The sequence below is a fragment of the Bombus vancouverensis genome, chromosome 11 (genome assembly GCF_051014615.1).
Source record: "Bombus vancouverensis nearcticus chromosome 11, iyBomVanc1_principal, whole genome shotgun sequence".
In the NCBI taxonomy this organism is placed as follows: Eukaryota; Metazoa; Arthropoda; class Insecta; order Hymenoptera; family Apidae; genus Bombus; species Bombus vancouverensis.
The window spans coordinates 10477124-10503372 of NC_134921.1; the positions used below are offsets into that span (position 1 = coordinate 10477124).

General features: G+C 48.1%; 1 protein-coding gene across 2 annotated transcripts in view; it reads left to right on the forward strand.

Moving 5' to 3' along the window:
- LOC117154799 (uncharacterized) overlaps positions 1-12131 on the forward strand; it is an 86780-nt gene extending 74649 nt beyond the window's left edge. For both annotated transcript variants that reach the window (XM_076622931.1, XM_033330273.2), the window contains 3 exons: positions 6773-6962; positions 7339-7631; positions 7696-12131. In XM_076622931.1, coding sequence (XP_076479046.1) covers positions 6773-6962; positions 7339-7631; positions 7696-8247 — 1035 coding nt within the window. In that variant the 3' untranslated portion in view covers positions 8248-12131. The remainder of the gene's footprint in view (positions 1-6772; positions 6963-7338; positions 7632-7695) is intronic.
- Positions 12132-26249: the final 14118 nt, after the last annotated feature.

A 26249-nucleotide genomic window follows, 5' to 3' on the forward strand; every position in this document is an offset into this window, starting at 1 on the left:
TTGACGGATAAAGGATTTCTTCCGCTGATCCAATTACACGCAATTCATTGATAATTGGAAGGTTGCATCATTAGCGATCCGCACGGCAGAATAGACAAAACCAATTGCAAGGTGCATTTGATGGTCCGTGTAATAATGGAAATGTATGTTAATCCTGGTGGAAGGTGAAGCTGATCGAAACTAGGGACAAAAGGCCTGTTAATTAATTTTCCAAGAGAAACAAAATACGGTAAGATTTCGATTTTCCGAACAATATCGCGTAGCGAAAGAATATGAATATGTATTTTAAATATACCCCAGGTTTTTTTACTGATTATTAATTAAATATCCTGTAATTTTTCTGTAGATTTTAACTAATAACGACAGTCGAGTCTCGTTACGGTGGTAATGAAATTTTAAAACATGTATCGTATTACATTTTTGTGAACCTGTACATGTAACAATGTGCAACACGTTCTTATATTTCATGCAGTTACAGTTTCATACGAAGGATGACAACGTTTCGTTTGATTACTCGAGTCTTTTAGAATTAATTGATTCAGGCAAATCGAGGTCATAGTATTAATTTGTAAAAATCGATGAACGATGGTTTGTTCAAGGAGCTACGTAAGCTTTCGCAACAAACGGGTAGTCGGTGTCTGAAATGGTTCTCCGGAGAATCTAACGAACATCGATTGATCCCTTTACAGCTGGCTGTTCCAGAACTCGGTCGATCTTCGAAGATACGAGGAAACAAAGGTTTTCGATTCGTCTGCTGGTAACGTGTAAAGTCTTTGGAACCGAGTAATCGGCATCCCATGTACAATAAAGGCGCAACAGGTGCGGAAAGGTGGACAAATTGACAAATTGACATGTCGGCCGGAGAAAACCAGCCGATAGCTCGTTGCCTTAAACTAATTGACCCGATCGCCTAGTACGCGTGTGTTCGTTTCTATCAAGATTCGCGAATTCGTATCTTTTATCTCGTAATAAAAACATCGAGCGATCCGCGATTCGTGCGAATCGATCAGTGTACAGTACGTTGGTTTATCGCATTTTTCTGTGTCGTACCCACGCGACGTAAAGCGCTAACGGTTAACCGAATGCCGGATCAGTGCCATACAGGATTAATATTTCTCTTTGTTCGAGCGAGTCGGCCACGACATCGTGAAATCGATCCGCCAGCCGGAGATTCGCGCAGCTGGGTCAGCCGGTGGCTCCTCTTTGACAGGGATAACAGGCTCGCAATTATCGGGATTCGTACGGCCCTGTAAGGTCGAAGGTTACCAGGCAATTTCGCCTCCGCCTATCGTCCTACTTACCGGCTCAGACTTATCCGTGGAAACTCATCTTGCCAGGGATTCGCCAAATCCGCTGGGTCAGAGCTTCGACTATCTTTACTTCCCTTACCTGGATATCGGTGTAATTTCATCGAAACACCGTTTGCGAGATACACGTAATCCCAGCAGGATATTTACAGGATGACCAGTTGCGAATCAGTTTCCTTTTGAAAGTATTTCATCTCGTGGATCGAATCGATCGAAACGAATGGGAGAAGTGTCGTCGGTGTCTACGTCGATGGACAAATTTTTTCCCAGGTTCAGTTCTGTCCTTTCTTCTCGATTCCCTGTCCCTACGTCTTTAGGTCGTAACTCTCTTTCTTTCGTGCCAGACGGCACAACTACACGAGCAAAGTGCGCGCGACCTAAGCCGTCGAAAGCGATCGAACAACGAAAGGGCGTGGATCCGAATCTGTGGATCTCATGATCGAATCCCTAAATCCGTGATAAGTCTTTTCGTAACATGCACACGGACAGCAAGTCCGTTAATCGACAGATAAACGAAATTAACTCGCCGAGACTGGGGACACGTAGCTACATGAGAGCCGAATGTTCGTGCTTCCGCGACGATAAAAAGATACGATCGAACGGTATCGGCGAAAAGAATGGGAAGATTATCACTGCGGATACTTCAAGGGTATTATCGACGATAAACCGGTGAAACGTTTCGTTTTCACTTGGCGAATGCAAGGGTCAGAAATCTGATCCGCTGGCAAACAAGTTAGAAGGAAAGACTTTTTGGGGTTGGCTTGTGACGTCTATTGTCAGACTAAGGCAGTAAGAATCGATACGTTGCCAACAATATCGGCTTTACGTTCGACAAAGCAGCAGCTACTTTGAGAAAAAACACCGGATAGACAAAACAAACGAACAAACAGACAGAGCCGTTGTGCTGTTGGTTATTTCAGCCACGACAAGCGCCTTAGCGCACTTCCTCTTTAAAGGAATGTAAAAACCATGCGATGCGTTTGTTCGTGGATCGGGACAAATAGAAGGGGGACAGGAAACGAAAAAGGGTTCAAGGGGTGGATGCTCGGGATACTTGGACGTAATACTTGGCCTGGCGCCAAGTCGCGGTGTTCACCCTCGGTCGCGTGGAATACCCTCAGAATTCGAGAAATACTCACACTATCGAGGCTACGAGTGCCGTGTCTTTGGAATGAAGCGCGTTTTCGAAGGCCATCCAGTTCGTTGCCTTCTTTCGCATTATATCGGATGTCACCATGCCGAATAGAGCGATGAGATTGACTTTTTAAAATATCACGTATTTTATTGCCTCGAAAATATTATTGAAATATTTTATTCTATTTATTTCTCACAGGTAGAAACCGTAGTATAAGAGGGGAAGAAGGGGCACAAATAAATTCTATTACAACACGCAAACTAAAGATGAATTATTAATTAAAAGCAACGCTTAATATCTCTTCGTGAATCACGTATTAATTTCTAATTAAAATATATTCCTCGTTGCGCAAATAAACAGGTTCCCCGTTACCTCTAACGACAGTGTATATCAAGAAATATGACGTCAACGATCTTTCGTGGAGTACAAAAATATATAGATACTGCACAGTCGATTTACCAACGAACTCGTCTTCTTTAAATTTTTCTTTTTCATCTGGGTCAATCTATTCACAGAGTTGCGCGCAGTTTCCGCGTAAAAAGGAAACTCTTCGTTTTCTCGAGCCATCTAAGAACTAAATGCATCCTTAAAGAGGTGCACCGTGACCTGGCTTGCATCGTCGCCGAAGATATTTGAACTTTATTCGACAAATTAACTGTCGCGTACGTACGTTAGCGTATACCTCGTTGAATCGTCCCGTTGTATTACCATCACGAGTCTACAGAGTTTCCACGGAGATGCAATTGCATCTAAAGTTTAGACGTATTCGAGACTCCTGATACGGTTATTGGACACCGGAATGTCTCCATTTGCTTTGCCATTACCATTTGCCCTGTTCAACGTTATGCTCGAAATGTTATTCAATTTCTTTCGTTAAACTCGATCGAAACTTTGCAATTAACACCGCGTCCCGCGATTGTTCCCGGTAACGTTCCCATCGCGCTTTCGTTTAATTCGTCGATTTTTAATTACTTCCTCCGACGAGAAAAATAATTAGTTTCAATTAACGCCGCTCGCGTTGATCTCGCTCGAGAGATATAAAAAAATTTGGGTTATAAAAGGTTATTAACTAGCAGCCGATGTATAAATAGCAGGTAGAAGGGACACGAACTACGCGTCATCCGTTTAGTAGAGCATCCGGGATCAGTAACGCGTGATCGGTAATCTCGCACCCTATTATGCATCGATTAATTTATTACGTGGAAGATTAAATTCTCGGCGAAGCGTTCCCCTTGTGATCTCAATACATATTTATACGTGCAACATCGTAATGAAATAATATCGTCGATGATATACTTCCACTAGTCTGACGCCTTTAGTTTCCTCGCTAAAAACATATTCGTCGCTGGATTTCCATTTCAATTTGCAACTGCGTGTTCTCCGTTCTCTCTCCGGATAAACAAGAAGTTTGCGTGATCGCTGGATGGATCGTAAAATACGATCTTTAATAATCGTGGCAAAGCGAAACCAGAGTTGTACTAGGTCGGGAACTTACGGTGACAGAGCGTAAGTTAGCCTCGAGTCCCCGGCAGTGTTCGCGAGTTACTCGGAAGCGGAAGCGTGCAAATCCCTGAATTATGGCTGTTTCTAGCCACTTCGCTTTTCGAAAACGGCCCTAGCTGCTCTGAGTTCCACCTTTCTACCTGAGATTTCGAGAGATCCTTTTAAAGTGGAACGAATGGCGACGTCGTCCCATTTTCCTTTTCACGTGGCACGCCCCTCCTTGTTCTCAAACACGTCCCTCCTATACAAGGTGTGCCACTAAATGCGGTGCAATCAGCAGCAAGATTCTACGGAAAAGAACAAATCGAGAGCACGAAATATATTTGTTTCGTGCTTTCTTCTCGATCAAATCGAATTTGGAAATTTGTTTGCGTAAACTTGACCGATTACTGACCGCGTACGAGGAAATAATCAGTAAAAAGTTATTCTACGCAAGGAAATGATCGAAAAACGTAGAATAAAATGTCCTCGTTTCGTATGAATGCTCTATATAAACGAAACCACGAACAAAATTTATGTAGCAACCGATAATAAAGAACACGTTCGCGGTAAACGTTCTGTAATTTTTATACAGCACGTATATCGTCAGATCGCTTGAAAGTTGACCGATATCATCGTGACGATCGACGTTTCATTGTAGCACTAATGAAATTTCACAATATTTCGTATGAAAGTTCCTTATGGTAAGCATTGAGAACATCTCGCAGGCCACTGTACATGTCTTCCTAATTCCTCCCTCGACGGATCCTTAGGATTCCAGTACTTACTGTCACGCGTCATCGGGAAACCTACGTGGCGTCTCTGGTGGACGATTCGTTGGTCGATCCGTCGCGTAGGATCTGAGCTGACGGAGTCGATTTCTGAAGCGAGTCACCACTTTGCCGAGGGCTGGTGAAAAAGTACGTGATTCGGAACTCGGTTATACGATGCCTCTGGGAGCAAGTTTCGTCGAGGAATCGAGAAATAGAAGCCACTTTGCGTCTCCTCTTACCCTTGCGCGTCTCTTTGTCCTCTTCAAAGAGGTAGGACAAAGGTGTTATCGGTACGACCGATTCCTTCCTTTTGCTGAAACTCTCGGAAGTTTCTCGATGAACGCCCGCGAGGCAAATGCGACGTGGTACGTGGCTAAAAGGCTCGCCGCTTTGGTTCGATGGAACCGCCCCCTTCATCTTTTAAATTAACCACCTCGAGATGACGGGTAACCGTAACTTCCTGATAGGGGACGTATCTGCCAGATTCCGGTTACTTTATAAGCCACGGAGCAGAATCTGGGTCAAACTTTGACATGCTTTACACACTTTTGGTTAATTAGAATTTATCACGCGTCGAAGTAATTCGTTGCCTAGGGATTCGGTAATTGGATCGCTCGGGTGAAACTTTAGACAGCGTAACCGCGAAATCAAAGGCGTCACGCGTCTCCAAATGGCAGCCCTGTTCTCAACGACACGAACCTACATAGAAAGCTTATCGATCGCGAACCATCGTCGATGCAATGGCTAAGGTTGTTGCGTGGATAGAACATTGTTTTCTTGGAATAGCTCGTAGGAATAAAACGATACGTTGCTCCTGTAACAATTTATGTATCGTAAAAGCAAAATCATATCAACGATAGCGTATCTTTTCGGTTACGAGACTTGGATAGTCGAAGGCGTATCGGCTAGCGAGAAGAAAATGTACAGTTTTCGATGTCGAGTTCGAAGATGCGTTTCCTCTCTGGCATTGCCGATAATTCGGAAGGCGTGAGCGACGTGCCCCGCGGGGAAACGTTGCTTGCGACGCCCAGAGTCGTGAACGAAACACAGAGAAATGCGTCGGGATAGGAGAGACTGGAAACAATAGGGAGAACTAATTCTGCGGTCCGTCGACTCGAGTAACTCTGATCGCGGTTGCATTTATCCGCGGCCGACGGCCATGGTAGACTACGAGTAAACTAGAAACATCATCTAGGAAATTCATACGGTGGAAATTAATTTCCTAGTTCTGACGTGAATACGCTACGCTGCCTTTGTTGGATATCGGAATCATTCGTTTCGCTTGTCAACGGCGAGTTGCTTCACATTGCTCAATTGTAATCAGAATCATAATTAATATCTCGTATATGTATATTCAAATCGTTCGAGTCAATTCTTTCGCACAAAATGTCGGATAATTTGGATTCTGATATTGATCTGAATTTCGCGACGTCGGCGTAACGGCTCTCTTGCTTTCGGAATTATCGCAATATTTTAAAGTCGCTTATAGAAGAAAGGACTACGTTTGTCATAAATACTCGAGGATATGTTTATCGCTATACGGCTATAAATGCGTCAGTATGCATGAAACGCGAGCGTCAGTGGCTCGTGAGAAATCCCTTTATAGAATATCATATCTAAACGCAGATCGAGAGAACCGTTCAACGTGTTCTTATTCTTGGCAGTTCGTTTCTTTGTCGTCTTGAATAGATAACCGAAGTAAAGCAGCTGATGATGCATCGAGCTCGTAATTGCGGGGTGCTTTGAGCCGCATAGCCTGATCATGTTGCGCCGTTGAAACGGCAGTAAAAGGTCGAGGTGAGATTGCGAAGCAGGCAAAACGAACCCCGCTAATGACACGATCATTCGTCAAACGATCTGGCCCCTTCCGCCCTTCCGTTTCACCCTACAAGCGAATTCAACGACCCTACCGTTGATTAATACTTCGCCACGTATTTATTCCTCGTTTCTTTCTTTTTTTACGAGACGGGGCAATAAACGTTTTCTTTTCGCTGGCGTAGAAGCCGTATACGCGCGGTTTGATGAAAAGAGCCGCGGGAAGAAGTTAACGAAGCTCGCTCGTCTCCGCGTTTTAGGTGACAGTGGAGGATAATAAAAATCGCAGGTACCAAGATAACGGCTGCTCGTTCGTCGTCGAGGTGCAACCCAGCTATCAGAACGAGGAAACCGAGACTAACAAAGGATCCACCGATGACATGACCGCCAGCGTTACCGATCAGCAGGCTCTGGTCCACAGAGAAGAAATTCCAGAAGATAAAGCGCCAGGTACGTTTCTTTCATAATACAACCATGTTATCGTACGCGATAAAGAAACCTACAGTCGCTGCAAAAAGTATTCGCACACCATTGTATCTATTGTAAGTTATAACGGATGATGTTACAATTTATGACGTTTAAACGCTGATCGATTAAATCCAGATATATTAAATTTCGTATCATTTAGGTACGTACATTCGTACGACTACGAAAATTCAGTAGTATAAAGATAGAAAATATAGAATCGGATGGAAAAGCGTTTCGCCGCAGAACATTAGGATATGTGCAAATATATTTTGCAGCCACTGTAGACAAAGAATGTTTAAAAAAGAAGAAAATTTTGTAAAAAGAAATATTTAGTAAAAAGTATGCCTGTATGATGCAGGGTTCGAGAACGCAAGATTATTCGGTAGCACGAATACAGGATTGTCGCAGTCGGACCTCTCGATCTCTAGCCAGGGCTCGGTTAATCCCAGCTATCGTTATGGAAATCAAGTGGAATACGATGCGGGCCATCTGGGTTACCCGATGTACGGGGGTAGTTACGAGTCCGATACGTTATCTCGGAAACTCGAGGGAGGGTCGAAATGGGTGGAATTTGATAAGTCGCCGGACACCGAAAAGGCATTACTGAACGCGTCGAAAACGTCGAGTATGGAGAAGGATGCGGAGGAAAGCGTAAGTGACGATTTTAAGCGAGAAAAGGAAGATCGTGATGGAACATTGTGTTTCTTCCTTCCAGCCATCGATAACGGGAAAACAGAACAATCTGGACGTTTCCCAGGGTTCCGGAGGATCGATGGACCAGCAGGATTCAACGGATGCCAGTATTTCCACAGACACGGTTCGCTCGAATCCCAACCTCCAAGTGAATGGCGCCACCCCGAATAAACTGGAGATTATGGAGCAGAAAGCGCTGAGCAACGACTTTGGAAAATCAGAGATCAATAAACCCGTGATAACCGGAGCGTTGTTGAAAGACGACGTCCAGGAAGACACTTTTCAGGAACAGCAGCGGAAGCTGGGTAACGGCACCCTAACACCGGAGCACAAGGAAGGCAGGCCGAAGAATCAGAAGCCGGAAAGCTGCACCTTTGTGCCGAGTCATAAGCGCAGCGGAAGCATTCCACCGCGACTGATCGAGGAGACCCTGGAATTAGACCTGGAGCCGAAGAAGTCGTTGGACATTTACAGTCAGATCAAGACCAGCACTAAAAGCATACTCCCAGGATTAAGTCCGAAGTTTGAGCTTCTACAAAACGAAGTAAGTCCTATCGAAGAAAAAGAAAGTTAATGGAGATAATGGTGTGCCGCGCCTTTATCGTAAAACATCTCAAAGCATAACATCGAACCATCGAACGAGCATCGAGAGATGTCCATTGCCCATTCGAGGACCGTGGACAAAGTAAGTGGAGTCTCGCGTCGAACGTGACGCGTTAAAGTCGAAGCTCGTCCGCGTGATAACCATTTTCTACAAAAATTTCCACGTCTAGAGAAATTTTCTTCCGAGTATTCGCACAGAGCCAAATCAAAACAGCGGCTACGGGTGGTCGCGAATCTTATTTGGTATCAGAGAACAATGCTTCCACCCTCGTCGAGAACGATTTTTATTTAACGAAAAGTCCAACAGAAAGTCATTGTAGATATCTCATCAACGCCAAAACTCACCGACGCCTCATCGGGGACGTTCCAGGAGATTTTAGACGAGGCTTTCAGAAAAGTATCACGGTATCAATGAGACAGCCGAGCCATCAGGTAGCCATCCCAGCTCGCTGTAGCAGTGCCGCTCGAAGAACTCATACCGCAGCAAAAAGAGGATCGGCCAGAGACAGAGCGATAAAAAGATGTCGCGTCTGGGTTTGCCTACGATAAAATCATCGGGGGAGAAAATCGCGGCGACGGATCGATGAGGACTGGAGCACGGTGGAAGTTGATAGAGTGACCAGGGCAAATTGGTCGTATCCAAGGGAAACTGTGCTTCATAGGTCGCTGCCGGCAGAGGCGCTTGGAATTGACAATATATCCTAATGACTCTCCAGTTTCCAGCCCTTAACTCATCGTTCTCCCACCGATCTTCCTCTCTCTCTCTCTCTCTCTCTCTCTCGCTCTTGTCCGTTTCCTTCTTCAATTCTCCCTCTCTGTTCTCTCCGCGCGCTCCATAAACCCTGCCCGCCCGTTAAATTTACCAAAGCGAGGATCTACGAACCGCGGAGAACAATCGTCGACTAACGAACTCAACGCGCCGCTGCGGATTCCGCGTCCGTGGCTCTGTGTGCGCGCCAACCGCAACCGCATCGGGTAATAGAGCACCGCAGTTGTCCGCGACGCATACTGCAAACAGTCGTCCGCTCGCCGCATCGTCGAGAAACGCGTTACACCTGGTGGAATTGTTTTTCTAAAAGGGTCCTTGTCTCGTATCGCGTGTATTCTTATCGCGAGACAAAAAGCGTGTCGTTTGGTTGAAAGAGATAATCACGTTCAGAGCATGGGAGGCTATAGAGTTGGATAGACAAACGAAAGGGGTGCGTTTCGATATTTAGAAACGTTGCTGGCGTAAATTGTCAAAGACGGAAAACCGTCCTGGGTGGCAGTGATTTGCTAAATACACGCCAGTTATGTCCCTCTTCCTGCGCCATCCGTCTGCCTGTCTGACCACGCACGGCTTTCTCCCCTGCAGAGTCTCATCGCGCGGCTCGAAGCGCCGATAACCCAGTGAAGTTTTGAAAGCCTCCTCATCGACCCGATCGAGAGAATCTTCGAGGGAATTTCATGATATTCTAACGCGAGTACGTGTACTCGAGAAGAGAACCGTATCACAGAACGAATACATATGTCGAATTTTGTAAACCATTCTAAGAGTTATACCGCCAGATTCCGTTGGACTAAAACAATTTTACAAACGAACCAGATTTGTTAAGAATTTTCTATTGTCCGAGAACATACGTACGAAATAGAAGATAATTAAGCATCGTAAGTGGAACGCTATTAAGTGTCCAGATTGGTAGATGTTAAGGTTTCGAGCGTGGTCTTCGAGTTTCGATCAAGTATCGTGTCTAAGAATTCTCTATCGGCATTTTGTATCGTAGCTTTCTAAGTTCAAAGAAAAGTTAAAAAGGATTATCGAGATGCGTGTGATTTATAGCCTTAAGTTAGCGGATGAGGGTTCTTTTTTTTTTTAATATTCCAAATACTTTCGATTATCCACGTAAAAACGGGGTTGAAAGTTAGAATTCGAAGATGGCAGGATTAAATTCTTCTAAAACGTCGATATTGAAATTTCTAGACATTGGTACGTTTCGAATCTCGGGGACGATGGTCGTTTTAGTAGATCTTGTACGCAAGATTTTACTTGGAAGTAATCAGAACCAGTAAACGCTCCTAAGTACACTGTATCGGTAAATCATACTTACGTTAAACACGAGGTTCGCGACTCGAGGAAGTCGAAAAGAGGCTTAAAGATTAACGTTACGTGGATTCTAGTGCCAAAATAGTTCCTTAAGGTTTCTCGAGGGCAACTCGATGAACGTATGCCAAACGACTATACTCGATGATCTTATTATTACCTGTACGTTTCGAGCAAATGCTGCGTTACCAATATTTCAGATTTTATACGCTTCCGTTACATAGTGCGAACGTTGTTGTTAATATGGTGCTATTGCGTATGGATCTATGCGACGAGGATGTAGCTTGCTGATTTTCTCTTTAGTCATTGCGCTCCTACGTCCTCGTTTCTTCGTTCGTCGCGCCTCATTGGCACTCGCGCGCCACTACATTTCCGGTGAGAATCGACGTCCCCCTAAACTGTACTTTGAAAGTGAGAATTTTCGTCATTTTCGGAGGATACTACTTAATTAACACTCGACCAATTGCAACACTCTTACGTTCATATAATCGATATAATCGTACAATTAACATCGATATAGTATTCGTACTTCTTTCAAATAAAAATTAAAAGTCACAGGTCCGGAATCCGTGAATGAATATCACTTTGAAAAATGACGAAACTCTGTTTCTAAGATGCATCTGCGCTTCTTACACTTGAAGCCATTATCGTGCTCGAGCCGATAAACGCGAATAACACGAAACATCCCCTCATCGAAAAGTAATCACCGGTCCACGTAAGATAATAGTGTGTAGCACATATTTAGCGATTAAGTACCATAACTTAAAGATTTAATCATACTCACACACGATCCCCGAACAGAATCGATTCGTTTCACGACTCATACGTACTCCTATGCCAGCCGAGTCTCTCTCGCTTTTACATCGCTAACGAAGTAAGTCTAGTTTTCTGGTTTAGTGAATCTCGTGTGGCTGTTACTAGATGGTATTAGAGGTCTAACTGTGGACAACTATAAATTTTATATAAGACCTGAATGTCTCGCGTATTTCTAGAAATATTCACACCGCAAGTAGCTGGTCGCATAGCGGTTGATCGACCGATTATTTAGGTCGCCCTCGCGCCGATTTCGACCGCTCTAAAAGCGTCCTCTGTGTGTGTGTGTCTGTGTGTGAAAGATGGGTCGCGTCAAAGGGAAAACTCGAATCTCCAAGGTATAGAAGGTATTGGACGCTTGAAAATCGACGCGAGGTCAAGTTTATAAGGAAAAATCCATTCTCCATTCTCCGTTCTTCGACGTAATGCTCTGATGTTCTATCGCATCGCGCATCATCATTTCGCAAGGATACTTTAGAGATAATTACTCGTAGAGACTCGTCAAGAAGTAATTATAAAGACTTAATTAACGATTAAGCGAGACGCGGATCTCCGAGATCCTGACACACAACCGTTCCATATGATCAATTAAAGTCGAATCGTAATAATTAAGCTGCGAATGATGACAGAGAGCAGTTAGCTAAAAAAAAAAAACAAAAAAAAAAAGAAAAAAAAAACACTTGGGCTTGGATGATATTGAGCTTTCGATTCATGAATTTTCAGTCCTTTCTCGTTCGTATGAGTTTCCAGCACCGCTCCTATCTTCGTTTAATCCTCTGGCCCCTTCCTCGGGGGTGGATCGAAATAAAGTCCGAAAGGAACATTGTCCATCGTGCTGCATATTTGTACGCTGAAAACACATATGTAAGTCCTTTAGAACGAACGCGTGGACGGACATTCGTTTTCGCTAAAGTACCACATTGTATATGTCAATTTATTTTGCAAAATAAACCATTGGACACGAACCCTGAGTCATCGTGAGTTTGCGTGGCAAGTTGATTGATCGACCATTTCAGTTCAAGTATTTCCGTGCTTTATTTCAACAAATTTTGTTAAAGTGCATTTAATTTCACAGTTTCGTTCTATCGAAATACTACTTATTTCTCGAATTAATATTATGCACGATGTTTGTCCGCGATTAACCACAGAAGATAACACCGCGTCGGTAACGCGTAACCGATAAAAATCGATCGTAATGGGTGCGCATCCCCAAAGACAGTACGAACCATCGACCAACCTAGTAGCAGTTCTGCAGCGAAGGGTTGAACTGTTTTACTCGTTGCACCCTCGACGCTACGCGCCACCTAACGGGGGTTGAAAGCGAACGCCTCGACTGATAAAACGTTGCACGGGGGCGGAAGAGAGTTAAAGGAGGAGGATCGAAGCGCGAGGCTGGCGGCGCCAACGGTGAATCTGGCGAAACGTAAAATATCACTGAATTATACATGCGCGTTTTTAATTCGGTAATCAATAGTAAAAACCGCTAATATATCCCCACCATTTTTCCGCTATTTAGAATTCACCAATGCCCATCTGCCGACAACCCTTTCCGATCGCGTGTGGGAGGAGCCGCCAAATACTGGCTCTCTATTCTCGCGGTCGATCGGGGGATTTCGAAGGTACAATTTTTTTTTCCTTTAATGCGTCAAACGAGATAACGAGCAAAATGATGATTCGAAGCACGAAAGACCTGCGTATCGACGCGAGATATAATCGCTCGATAGAGGCGACAGAGACAAAAAGAAATTGCTAGTGAACGATACGCGAGTTTGCTCGTTAACAAAGGCGTAAGGAACAGCGGCATATGAAAATTTCAAACGACATCGATAATGGCCGTTTATTCGATAATTTTTCCAAGGCGAGGCCAATTACCTCGTGAAAGACACGAAGTGAGAGGGGTCCACCGGAGAGCAATAGGCAGAGGTACGCAGAAGGCATACGTGCGCGCGACCATAATTGCTGTTTATTAAAGACGATTGCAAAAACGAGGCAGGTGTTTGTAGCAGAGAGCGAGAGACAGGATGGTTGAACTGTGGAAAGTCTATAGCCGCAGCCGCGAGAGTTCTCCGGGTGGTTTTGTCGTAACCAGGGTCGGGACCTTCGCGCTAATTTCCATATCTTTTTGCAATATCATTCTCGCTAAGACGATTTCACGAGAGACACGTTCGCACTGTGGGAAGAACCAACGGCTTCATTCGTTTATCGGGTACATAGGATGGGCCGTAACGACCGAAGCGGGCGTATGCCGAAGGAAAAATCGGCCCACTTGCGAGCAACGATCTCGCCTGGCCAGCGGCCGACGAACTCGCGACGAACTTTCACACCGACGTCCCACCATCCGCGAGGTTGACGCAGGCCGCGAATGGAGCGAAACGGGACTGCCCACCGACGCACGGCACCGCGCTCTTGGCCAATTATTTTTACCCGTGAAATCGAATTATCGGGCGCGGCGATTAACGCGGATTTAATCGCACCACTCGTGTCGTCCTTTCGACGACCGGCCGAAGGAGGACGGAGAGAACGGGATGGCAGTCGGGATGGACAAAGACGGAAAGAAACGCGGGAGATAGAAAATAGAAGGAAAAAGGGGTGGCCGCAGGGCGGGAGCGTTCATATCTACGCGTGGGTGACAAGAGAGCGAGGCTAAACAGGAGGTTAAGGGTGAGCGGGACAGCGGGCGGAGAGAACGAGCGAGAGAAGAGAAGGATGCAGCGAGTCGAACGCAGAGGGAAGAGACACGGAGGTGGGCCAGAGAGGACGACGAGCAGAAAGAAAGAGAAAGAAGAGGAGCGCGGGGCGACGGAGGGCAGAGAAGGGTGCGCTTGAGCGTCGGTACAGATACGGCATTATGAAAACACGAATGTACTTTTAAATCAATACCACCATCGCATTGTAGGGAGTGCGCTGGTGGGGGCGGCACGCTCGCATCCCGGAATACAGGAGAAGAGAAGAGAAGAGAAGAGAAGAGGAAGGAGGAAGAGAGAGAGGAAGGAAGGTCGGTGGCGCTGCCGCGGGAATCGACAGAGGAGCGAAGGGGTGTGATAAAAGGATAGGCACCGACCAAGAGGGAGGCGGCAGGAGATGGTCGCGAGGGGTGCCGGAGAAACGATTCAGCCGGGTGAAAAGTATGAGCACCGGTTACGGCACTGCTCAGCCTCGTAACGAGAACGACGCGCGTTGCACTTGCCGTGAGAATGGCTTTTGACAGCGCGATCCGTCCTTGTCGACGCTTTGGAAGCGTCGCTGCCGCGGGACGGTTCGTTGTTAATCGTCGTTTGCCCACCGACGCAAGCATTCGCCACGTCATCCTTGGCGAAACAACACCGAATGCGGCAACGTGCCCAGAAGCGAAACGGGAACGACTTTCGGGATCGCATCGCTCGTTCCCATCGATCGTTCTTCTACGTTGAAACCGAACACGGAACTGGGACGGCAGTCAGTCGCGGCAGAACTCGAAATCGATTTAATTCGGTCAGCTGGATTTTGATCGATGCGCGACAGAGAAAGTATCGGGGGATTATTAAAAAATAGACGGGAAAAATGGAATAAAAAACAGAGGGAGGGAAAAAAACGAAAAAAAAAGCGCGCCGAGCGACGGAGGTTGCTTCCCACGCGGTGCACGGACAAACGCGAACAAATTGGCAGAGAGGAATATTTATTTTCAATAATATCGATGTCGCGATTCTCGATGTACATTTCGTAACCGTTTTAATACATCAACGACCGGCCAATTTATACGCGACACGAAATTAGAGTTTACGTTAATTATTTTAATTGGTTTTGCTAATTAAGCACGACCATTACGTAGAACCGGACAATGGTCACAAAACGGACATATTATTTGCTAAACACATTATCGTTGTCGATTGGCACGCCAAAGTGATGGGTTCAGTCAGCTGGCAGTCGATTAGCCATCGGCCTGTTACTTGGATAATTACGTTGATTAGAAGCTTCCTTACTCCACGATTAATTCCCCGGTGTACGTCCTAACGATGTGGAAAATGTACGTCGAGACCAACGGAATTCGTCTACGAAGAATCCAACGGGCGACCAGCAGCTGTCCGTATTATACAACTTAGATCCGCGTTTCGTAGATGGATACGACACCTGATCGAAATCGAGCAAAAGAATTCCATTGAGCCACCCTCTCGTCGTCGATCCCCTTGTTTACAAACAGGACACACAAGGTCGCCGATCTTGAGGGAACGGAATAACTGTCGTTCAAGCGGCTGTCCTCTCCACCCTTCGACCAAATTCCTTCGCTCTCGTTCGGGGTGGAAGGGTGCAACGGAACCGTCTGTGTTCGCCGGATGTGTCGACCGGGGGTGGGTTTTCCGATACGTAACCATCGGCGTCGCTGGCAACCCCATCGCTCGTCGACGTCCTCTCGCAGCTTCTTATCCGATGGCGGACACGCTCTCCGTCGTGTGTGTTCGTCTTCGTGCTGGTAAACATACGAGGCCGTGTGCCTCACGGACACAGACTCGCGGCATGGACAACCGCACGCTCGCACACACGGTCGCACGTGGAAAGGATGATGAAAGCGTGCTCGGCCACCTGTATGCTTTAACCGTGGATCGAACCTTACCTGTTACTCGTCCGGCGCACCGAGGTAGTCGGCCCGAGGCCCTCGACCGGGGATTTCCGTTTCCGGTTAAAGACACCACTTACCCCGATTATTCTCTCCTCGGTGGATCCGTTTTTCCCGTTTCGGGATAACGACGAGACCGTAACGGAACTCGAATTCGACGACGAAACGTTACGTAGCAGGTCGAATGGAAAACGAAGAAGTCGAGGAGAAGAGAAGATTCGTCGACCAATCGTATCGGACGTTCTTTTACCTGCATTTGTCAGCATGTGCTATTGGAAAGGCGATTAGCGGAACGGAACAGAAATAGCATCGTCACGCTTTCGTAGCCTTTCTTTTGTACGTACGATGCTTGCGACCAATACGTATGCTCGTTGTTACGTTGTGTGGTCGTGTTGAGTCTATCGGAAGTAATCAATTTGATCCGAGTTTCTTTGTCTGATCGTCTTTCGAGCTATCCGTTACGCGTAGGTATAGGAGGAAAATTTGAGAAGGAAGAACAGAGGAGGAGAAGAAGAGGCAAGATCGAGAGAAAGTATTTCTGCCAGAACGAAGCAATTTGACTAACAAATCGGATCACCGACGTGCCGCTGGAAAACGTTTCGATTTAACGAATGGGTCGCCGTTACGCGAGTACAACAGGTACACCGATTATCCTTCCGTGATTCCGGGACCGTTTCGCGGCTCCGGAATCGAGGCGGTTTGTCCTCTCTTCGATCGCGTGTATGCAATAATATTTCGCGTTATACGCACCGCGGCTACAGCGGGATTAAATCCACCGCTCACGGTCGCTGCCAAACGGATTTTAACGAAATTCCACAGCGAAAGCGACGCGGTGAGAAAAAAAAAGGAGCAACGCGAGAGCGCGCAGAGGGAAAAAAAAAACAACAAACAGGAAAAAAAGGACGGAGAGCGGAGCGCTGTGTATGTAGAGAGAACGTCGGTGAAATCACGCGACGATCGAGAGAAAGTGTATCGATACGAGGCACTATTTCGAAGCAGTTTTCAGGGTTCGAGGGACGCGGCGGCTGATGAGGGTGGCGGTGTTCCTGGCGGGGTCCCCGGGCACGTGGTGCTACTATTGATTTTAATTTTAGTGAAAGAGGTGGAAAAATTAGAAGGGTGGCACGAGGAGGGCTGACACACGGGAGGAAGGAAAAGGGAGGGTGAGTAGGAGTCGGAGCGAGCGAGAGATACACGTCGAGGGAGAGAATACGAAGAGGCGAGCGACACAGGGTGAAAAAGGAGAGACGAGAGCCCGCGCGAGGGACCGAAAGAGAGAGAGAAACACAACGTCGGGTGAGAGCATCGCTGAACAGTTTCGCTTTCATTTCCCTCTTTAGCCGAAGGCAAAGGTAGTCGCTTCGAGGGTGGGAGGGATCCCGATGCCCGAGGGAAGGCAAGGCAAGGCAAGGCGAGGCAAGGCAAGGCAAGGAAAGAGGGTGAAATCGTATCACCGAAGGATGAGAGAGTTAGAGCACTATGAAAGAAAGAGAGACAGAGAGAGGGAGATAGATAGAGAGAGCTGCGAATAGAAAGTCGAAGAAAGATACCGGAACTCGGTTAGAAAAAGAGAAGCCGAGGCTAAAAGGAGGGTGGTACTATTGAATGAGAGGGTGGGACGGTGCAGGGCTCGCGAAAAAGAGGAGAACATACCCTCGACTGTGTAAAACACAGAGGTTCGCGGTGCCGAAGCGAGTTTGTGTTTAAAAAACGGCCTCTCTTCCTCCCTTTCTCCTTCCTTCCTTGTCCCATTCCCTTCTTTTCTAGCACCCCCTTCTGCGCTCCTTGCCCTGCTCGAATCTTCTCGGCATGCCCTTACCCCTTTCACCCCACGTGCTTCTTCTATTCGTCAGCAACCGAGGACGACCTCCGCGATAATTCTCGTCGCGCGCTGGTCGGTTCTCGCGCGCGAGCTTTCTTTCTTTCTCCCTTCTATTTTTTTCTTCGTTCCTCTACTTCCTTCTTTCCTTCCTTTTTTTCTTTTTTTTTTTTTTTTTGCTATTTTCCACTGACAGCAACCGCGTGCGCGCGGCGTGCCGCGGATCACGGACAAATGCGTACTTTACGCGTACACGCGCTTCCACGTCGAGGAACGAGAAAGCGAGAGTGAGAGCGGAGGGTAGTGCGAGAGGGAGCGAGAGCGCGGGCGCGTGAGAGGGTGAAGGATGAGTTCCTTTGTGGCCGCCTAGATTAAAGGCAGACGCTGATGGGCCGTCAAAGGAAACTATTAGCGTAGAAGGTAATGCAATATTTTTTCCCTCCCCGCAGGCTGGATTTCTCCGGGAGAGTAGGCGACGCTCTCCCGAGGAGAAACGACGAGATGTGCGCCTACACGTACGCGTGTATATTGGCCGGACGAACGTGGTGAGAGATGATGGCGTTTTTTAAGGCTCTCTCGCTCCTTTTCTCGTCGGAACAGGCATAGCGGCCGAGAAATTTTTCTCCGCTAGCGCCGCTTGCTATTTATTAACATCCGATTAATAATGGCTTTACGCATCGGAACTCGTTCGAACGAACGAACGAACGAGTCGCGACGGATAATTAATATCATTATGCCCTGTGAAACACAAAGAGCGGAGTTACGACATTTAATTAACAATATTACGAATCGCAGGATGGTGAACGGGAGCGGGGGGGGGGGTGGTTGGGATGGGCGGTTGGGTGGTCGGACGGGTGGGCAGCGGCGAGGGGATATAAAGAGAAACAACGGTGTGTTTTTCCTGGCGATAGGCGAGCCAGGTATGATCGAGGGGGTGGAAACGGGGGTCCGCCTGTATAACCGGCGTGTCGAGGGCGGCAGAGGGGCACCGAGGGGGCAAAGAAGAGCGACAAAAAATTGACTTTGCCAAAAGCCGGCATCGGTCGTGATCGTTCTCATTGGCCGGCAGCGAAAAAATCCCATCGAATCAGCGGACGAGGTGAGATTTGCAATTAAAACGCGGGATGGTATACCACGGGCGGAGGGTGACGGAGGGTGGCGGCGAGCCGGGGCTGTTAAGCGGGAAGGGGTAGGCGGATACCGCCGACCGAAAGGGCGCAATAAATGTACGCATTGCGCAGAATTAGTTGATTAAAATATAAAAGAAGAGCGGTGGGGATGGAGGAGGGTTCGGCACGGGCGGGGTGGCGCGGCGGGAGGGGTGGCGGATAGGCGCCAGAAGGAGAAATCTCTTTTCCCCTCTCGCTTTTGCTCCTCTTCTCTCTGGACCGGCAACAGCGGGGAGAAGGTAGAACGCGCCGGAGAGAAAGAGAAAGAACAAGACTAGGCGGGAGAGCGCAGCAGCCCGGGAAAAGAAATAATCTGCGAGCTGTATTGACGTTTCTAGTCTAACTCTGATTGAATTATGCATGAGCACACCGAGATGCCGAGAGCTACCCTTCTCTTTTCCTCCCTACGCGCATAATTTTCTCCCTGCGTACAGAAATATAATGTACGCGTACACCTACGTGCACAGGATCGTCTAAAAAAAGGACTCTGCCAACACCGGGTGCGTGTAATGTTCGCGAAAATCGTCGAAGCGGCGGTGCTCGATTATACCTATAGCTTTCAGAAAATAAAAAAAAAAAAAAAAAAAAGAAAAGAGAGGAAAAAAAGTCGGCTACGCGGGCAGAGGGTTCTTCGTCGAATTTGGTTCTAGTCGCGTCTCATCTTTTTCGTTCTGCAAACTTTTCCATTCTCCGTCGAATATCATACGGTCGCGTAATTTATACACGCATAGATCGCCGATGATCCTACACACGCGCGCATCGGGCGCAACAATACCCGTCGAATGACATTCGTTATCATCGTTTGCCATCCCCGGCGTCCGTCCGATATCGCGAAACGATCGGAATCGCAGTAACACTCGCGCCAATTTTTTTCCTCCTTTGCCAAAGTTGAGTTATGGGTATACGCGAAACGTCGTAGCCTTTGATTTACGGGGAACGCTTTCAATCGGAGTCGCGGTAAGATCGACGACGCGGCGTCCATGAGAGGACGAGCCACTCGTAGGTTCCCCGACACGCGTCGGTTCGCGTGCCTTTGAAAATGCCAGAGGGAAAAGCGGCACCGATATGAGCAAGCAACGAATATACGCATCGTGCTCTACCACCGGTACGAGTTGAAAAAAAAAGTTGAAGCCTCTTAGCTACCCCTGGCAACTTCGTCGCCTGCCTGCCTGCCTGCCTGCCTGCCTGCCTGCCTGTCTGCCTGCCTGCCTGCCTGCCTGCGTCTCCCCTTCGACGTTCTTTCACCGTAGCAGTCTCGAGTAATGCACATATATATATATATATATTTCTTTTTTTCGCGTTTCTCTAACTAATTTCCCAAGAATGCCGGTGTGTTTGCGCAGCATGGAATCTTACGGAAACAGCTTCTTTCCTTTCTCGAGCGGTATACCTTCTATTTTCACTGTTTTCACGGAAGTTACGCGAACGTCCATAGCCGACGAGCACCGTACCGGCTATCGTATATTCTTCGACGAGAATACTCGTACGTTGTAACCGTGGACGATTTATGCAGGAAATCTGCCGCGAGGGATCGCGCGAACGAAGAAGGGGTGTCGTTAGAAAAATATTTTTCTTGCCGAGAATCGTTCGATCGTCGCAGGCGACCGTCCATCGTATTTTCTAGTCGTCCGCCCATCGAAACGCGTGTCTCCTTCGCACGCACAGGAAAGGAAAGCTCGAGGTTCCGCTATTAATAGATAAATCCAGGCCAGGGGAGAAACGCAACGCGTTCGACGGTCATCGATGCGTGCAAGAAGGGAAGGGTAGAAAGCGGTTCACGGTATCGGGAAGGGTTGGTTCGCGGTGCGTGTATCTCGCGTAGGTGCGTAAAGAAACGCGCGAAAATCTTGTCGACCGGTGTCATCGACATCTCCGTCCCGGGAGAGATCCTTTTTACACCCGATTGGAAAAGGATCCGATGAACGGTAATACCACGAACCATCAGTCAACCAACGCAACGTGCCGTAAGTTGCGCGCGAAACCGACGACAGATTATCGATAATCACGAGATGCGTTCTTTCGTGAAAACCGGTAGCGATTATCGTTTCTTTCGGCTGTAAGGACAACCGGTGAAACTCGATCAAAAGGCTTACTCACGGAATTGTGCTTCTTTCGAGAAATTCCCGATTTTCCGAAAGGTTAAAGCGAAAACGTTCGGTAACCGCTTTAGTAAATTCGATTCATCGATTCGTCGGACGTACGTAAGGATTAACCGGCTATTTCAGATGCTCGAAGCGTCGTGTCGTCCGATATCGGACCGCCGCCGCTTATCGCGTAGATATTGCGTCGATACCGAGCGAACGCAATTAATAGTCGTTTTCCTTGGTTTAATTTATTAATCGAATATTTACGACAAGCCCGACAACCGAGCACCGGCGTATGCGTGGCAATGGCAGCAGGGCAAGAGGAGAGGGAACGCAATTATCATAGAAACAGAAAGACCTCTCCTCCGTGTTTGTTTAACTGTCGAGATAATTATGAAATGCATTCGTTGTTACGGCAAAATAACGATAGGTATATACTTTCTACGGTAATGCGACTAATTATTATAAATGGTCATGTTAATTTATAAACGAAATTCATCGAATTACGCGAACGCCGGAGGCTTCGGAGGGGGCGAGGAGGTGGCACGAGAAGGTAAAGGGTGGTGGTCGGAACTAGCGCGATAGGCAGTCGGGGTGAAACGCGTCAAATGGAAATGCATGTTTTTTGCCGCTTTAGTAAAATCAGGGGTGCAGGAATTACGTCTCTCTGATGCTCAGCGCGCGAGTTTTATTATGCATTTACACACTTATACAGCCAGTGTAACTACGCATCGCTCTCTGGCAAGCCAACCCGCGACAGGGGCTGGCTGCCAGAGGGATGTTGAATCTCCCACCATCGTGGTCCAGGTACATCCCCACCAGCCGACCGCCGATGAGGGAGTTTCGCGTCTAGTACTAAAAACGAGGATCGATACTAAAATGCTTTAAACTCCTGAATTTTATATCCGACCGAGAGTTGCCAGGCCTAACGCGCTCCACCCTGCTGGTTCTCCGTTTTTTCCCATTCGGTTCAAGGACAGCCGAAACACGCGTCTCCTCGATGCCGTAGCTCCCCAAAGGCGATCATCCTCGCGAACATCCGTCCCAAGCGATCCACGATTTTTATCGAATCGTTCGAACTCGGAACTCGTTTCGAACGTTCTCCGACGTATCGATTCGTTGCCACCCTTCCTTGGTTTTCCTTTATTTGCTTTATAGGGTATCGGTTTCGCGGATTTCCTATCGTTGTTTGTCCTACTCGTTCTCAACAAGGAGCTACGAGCGTCGGAGTTGGAGTCAGCTGCTCGAAGGGTGACTTCCGTTTAGAAGAAAGACCAGGGAACAGAGTTGGTGTCGTTAATCGTCGGCCTATTTTCTTAGCTCGACGAAGGAACAGAAGGGGAAGGAAGAAAGATTTTTCAACGACAAGCGCCGCGGAGGCCCACGAGCAACGATTCTCGACTCGTGGGTGGGCACTCGAGAGAGATCCAAAGGGCTGCCGAATGTCTGCCACCAGTTCTCTACGCAACTTTCCTCCCTTGCTTGGCAAGCCGACCCTATAGCATCGAGCGTGGAGAACGCAAGAAGAAAGTAGAAGGAAGAAACCGAAAGGCGTGCCGTGCGAGAGAGGGAAAGAGAGAGGAGGAAGAACGAGGGTTGTGGAGACGACGCGGGGGCGAAGCGCCCCTTGTTTCATTCCGCTTTTTAATAAGGACCTCGTTTGGAACTCTAGGCTTTAAATAGATCAATACCTACGTACTTCATCCCTGGCAACGAACCCATCCCGCTCCCGCTCGTTCCAGCCCCCTAGCCACCCTTTTTACCCCGCGTTCAACTTCTCTCTTTCTCGCTTTTCCACCCTCTTCCTCTGCCCGTCCTGCTCTCTTTCTCTTTCCACCCGCTCTCTTTCCTCTACTCTTCGCTCTCTAGTTCCCCTTTACCTCTCGCGTCGTTCAGCTCTGTCCTTCCTCGCTCTCGTAACTCTCTCTCTCCCTTTCTTCCACGGGTTCGTCGCGTGTTCCACCCCACCGTATCCCTTGCCCTACAACTCATCCGCGACGAACCTACACCCTTTTTCGCGATTCCCCTCCGACCACCCTCGAGCGGACGCGTATCCGTTTGCAAACGTAGCCTACGCACGAGCTCGTCCCGCGTATCCGTACGCGCGCCTGCCTATTAGTATGTACGGTTCACCGTACGCTCGGTGTCTCTCCGCAAAACACCCTTTTTCGCCGCGTCGCTGCCGATAGTGGCACCGCTGCTTGCCTACCAGCGTCCTGCTTTTTCCCTTTTTCTACGCTTTTTTCCTTCCTCCTTCGTCGTTTTATTTTTCCTTTTTTTTTTCTTTTTTCGCTACTACCCCTCGCCGTCCGTTGCCAGCCTTCCTCGCGCCCCTCGGCCACCCTCCAGCCTCGTTCTCGGGCTCTCTGCGTGAATGGGCGAAATGTAGGTAGGAGCCCGTTTTCGCTTTCTATACGGCACCCGGCGAAAACGAGAGTCACGTACGCTCCGGAGTACCGACGCCGGTAGCATCACGCACCGACACACGTGGTCGACCAACCTCTCACCTTTCCACCCCCGTTCTCCCCTATCGCCAACCGGCCGTCCGTTTATCTAACTGTTTCTCTATTAATCCCACTGCGTGACATAACTTTAGTCATTGAAATTCCATGATATTTATCGCAATTCTGCTCTTTTCTCTATTGAGAACTAATTTGCAGTGAACGGATTTGCTTACGAGAACCTGTTAGCTTGACGGACGTAGGGCTTTCTTTTTTTACGAAAAAAAACTATCGTAGATCCTCGGTGGAAATGCGTATGGAAGTCGGTCAGCGCGTGTACACGGCGCGAGCAGGCGATTCGCGAGTCGGTGAAAGCGGAAGACGGTGAAAGAGAAACGCGTAGAATTTTGAAGGTTGGCAGGGAGAGCCCAGGGTAAAGGACGGAAGGCAAACGCATCGTAAATAGCCAGAATGATTGATCGGCCTCCTCTAAACGCGAGGGTCAGCTATGATCGTGGCGTTTGTACGCCCGTTATCAGGCAATTAGTAGTCGAGCCGGCTCTTAATCTAACCAATTCGCTGCTCCGCGGCCCGAGTACGTTATCCTCGTATAGTTTGATATCCGAGATATACGCGGCGCGTATTTTTCGTTACGTGGAGTTTCGGTGGCAACGATAAATCCATTTTTTCGCCGACAATATGGAATGGCGAGCGCTCGCCGTTTCACCAGACACATTTTATTAATTTTAACGGGCCGTCGTTGATTCGAGAGGCATACATACGGGACACGGACTGAAAATCATTAATTGTTGCTGCCGCCAATTCGTGTAAGTGATCGGTTCAATAAATATGTTTCAATTAATTAAAGCGAAATCAAGTTTGGTCCATCGAACTTTTCACGATTCGAAAACGGTCCGCTCGAAATCGTCGCGACAGGGTCAAATGGCAGATGAAGGGGTCTCCCGTGGCACGCCGACCGTTTCCAGCATATGTTCCGGCCGTTTATCCGAGCGTCGAAGGCGAGTCACGTAATTCCGTGGCCGATGAGGCGAACGCCGGGATGGTGACCGGGATTGGTCGTGCGATTTGTATTTTTTTAGGGTCAAAGGGGAACGGTGATGGGCGAGAGAGAGAATCAGAAGGGCGTTGAATTCTCTCCCGATCGCTCCCTATTTTTCTCTCTCTTTTTTCACGGACGTTCGGCCCGGAAAGGGTGATTTGTCGACCTGACCTCGAGAACCGTGAGAGCGTCCTTGACCTATCGACGTCGACGCGCGACGTCGCCCACCCGAAAGCTATCCGGTTTCTCCTTTCTTTACGATCGGTTCGACGAAATGTCGTTTCGATCGACGAATATGGTGCGGCCAGGAATCGAAGCGAGAAAAGAGAAGAAACCAGGCGATTTGCACGGTGTTTTCGCATCGGTCGTTCGCGCGAACCGCGAAACCGGAAGCGACCGAAGCACCGTGGAACAAGTATCGTTGAGAAGGCGATGTTGTCGTTATCGTTGTCAGGGATGACGGCGTGCTTGCCAAGCCAGCAGTCAGTCAACCGGGCAGCCAGTGCGCGAACGGAGTCGAACCGAGACGAGAGGAGACGAGACGAGACGAGACGAGGCGAGACGAGGCGAGCCAGGGCGTGCATACATCCATGGGCCGTATAATTTCCGCGGGTCGCCGCAAAATCAATAAAAGAAACATTACATCGGCGGCTGGCAGTACTGAGCTTGGCAGCGGCCATGGGATTGGATGGGGAAAACGAGATGGGAATGGGTCGCGCAAGCGTTGCTAGAAACTCTGACAGCGGCACGGGGCTCCACTGGCTCGACCGTTCGACCATCGAAAGAGGAAAAAGGAAAGGGAAAGAAGAACCGGAGGAGTTGGAACAGCAGCAGCGGCAGCAGCCGCCGCGGCAGCGGCTTCACCAGGAGGAGGAGGCGGCGGCGCAGAAGGAGGAGGAAAGGAAAGCAGCCGGAGGAAAGCAGTGAGTCTTATGAAATATGGCCTCCTTACGAAGGAGTCTGTACTCGCTCTCCTGGGCTAGGGAGCGGCTGTGAGGGGATACAGAGAACAGAGTATGCCGAGAGAAGAAGACGAATATCAGGCACGATGAGAAACAGGAAAGAAAGAGAGAGAGAGAGAGAGAGAGAGAGAGAAGACCAAGGAAACGAACTTTAAACGAATATCTTGGTTAGCGTGTTCTAACACGATCTCTCCTACCAACTAATTCGCAGTTAGATTATACGATTTCGAAAGTTGAGCCTCGAAAAATGTTTTCTACCAGTTGTTCTTTCCAAATGTATTTCTCCTTCTCGTCGGATAAGACGAGACACGTATATCGGAATTTTGTTTGATCTCGTAAAGAGAGGAACATGCACGGTGGCTGGTTAAGTCACGCTTTATTATTCCAGAAATATCTAGGCTAGTATTGTTCGTGGGTAGACAACGGTCTCTGGTGTCCCGTTGGCAGCGGCAAAGGCAAGCCGCTATTATTCCGATTGCGAGCAACAAGGTGCACCACTTGTGGCTCGAGCGGCAAACGAAACACCTACGTCAGTATCGGTTCCCCGAGCAAAGCCGAGCGAACGGGGTGGGTCTAAGGCTGGGGTAGGTTGCTCGACGATACAACGAGCTCGAGTAGCAACGTACAATCGAACGAGTTGGTCGATAGAACGAGGAGACGAGTGTAAGAGCAGCGCGAATGCCGGGGATACCGGACAGAGGAAATGAGAAACCCGCCCTTTCGAAGGCCAGACAAAAGGAAAAAGCAAGGGGAGAGGAGTTTGTCCGTCACTCAGCGCGGATATTTATCGAACAACTCGATTTCTTGCACGGGATCGATCCTTCCACGCGTTGTCATCGAAACTCGAAAGGATTTTGAAAAAGTTAAGGGTACGCTTTACCCGCTCTCGAAAAGAGTGCTCTTCCTGCACTTACTCGATACCGAGTGGCAAGTGTAATTGCACAGACGTTATCG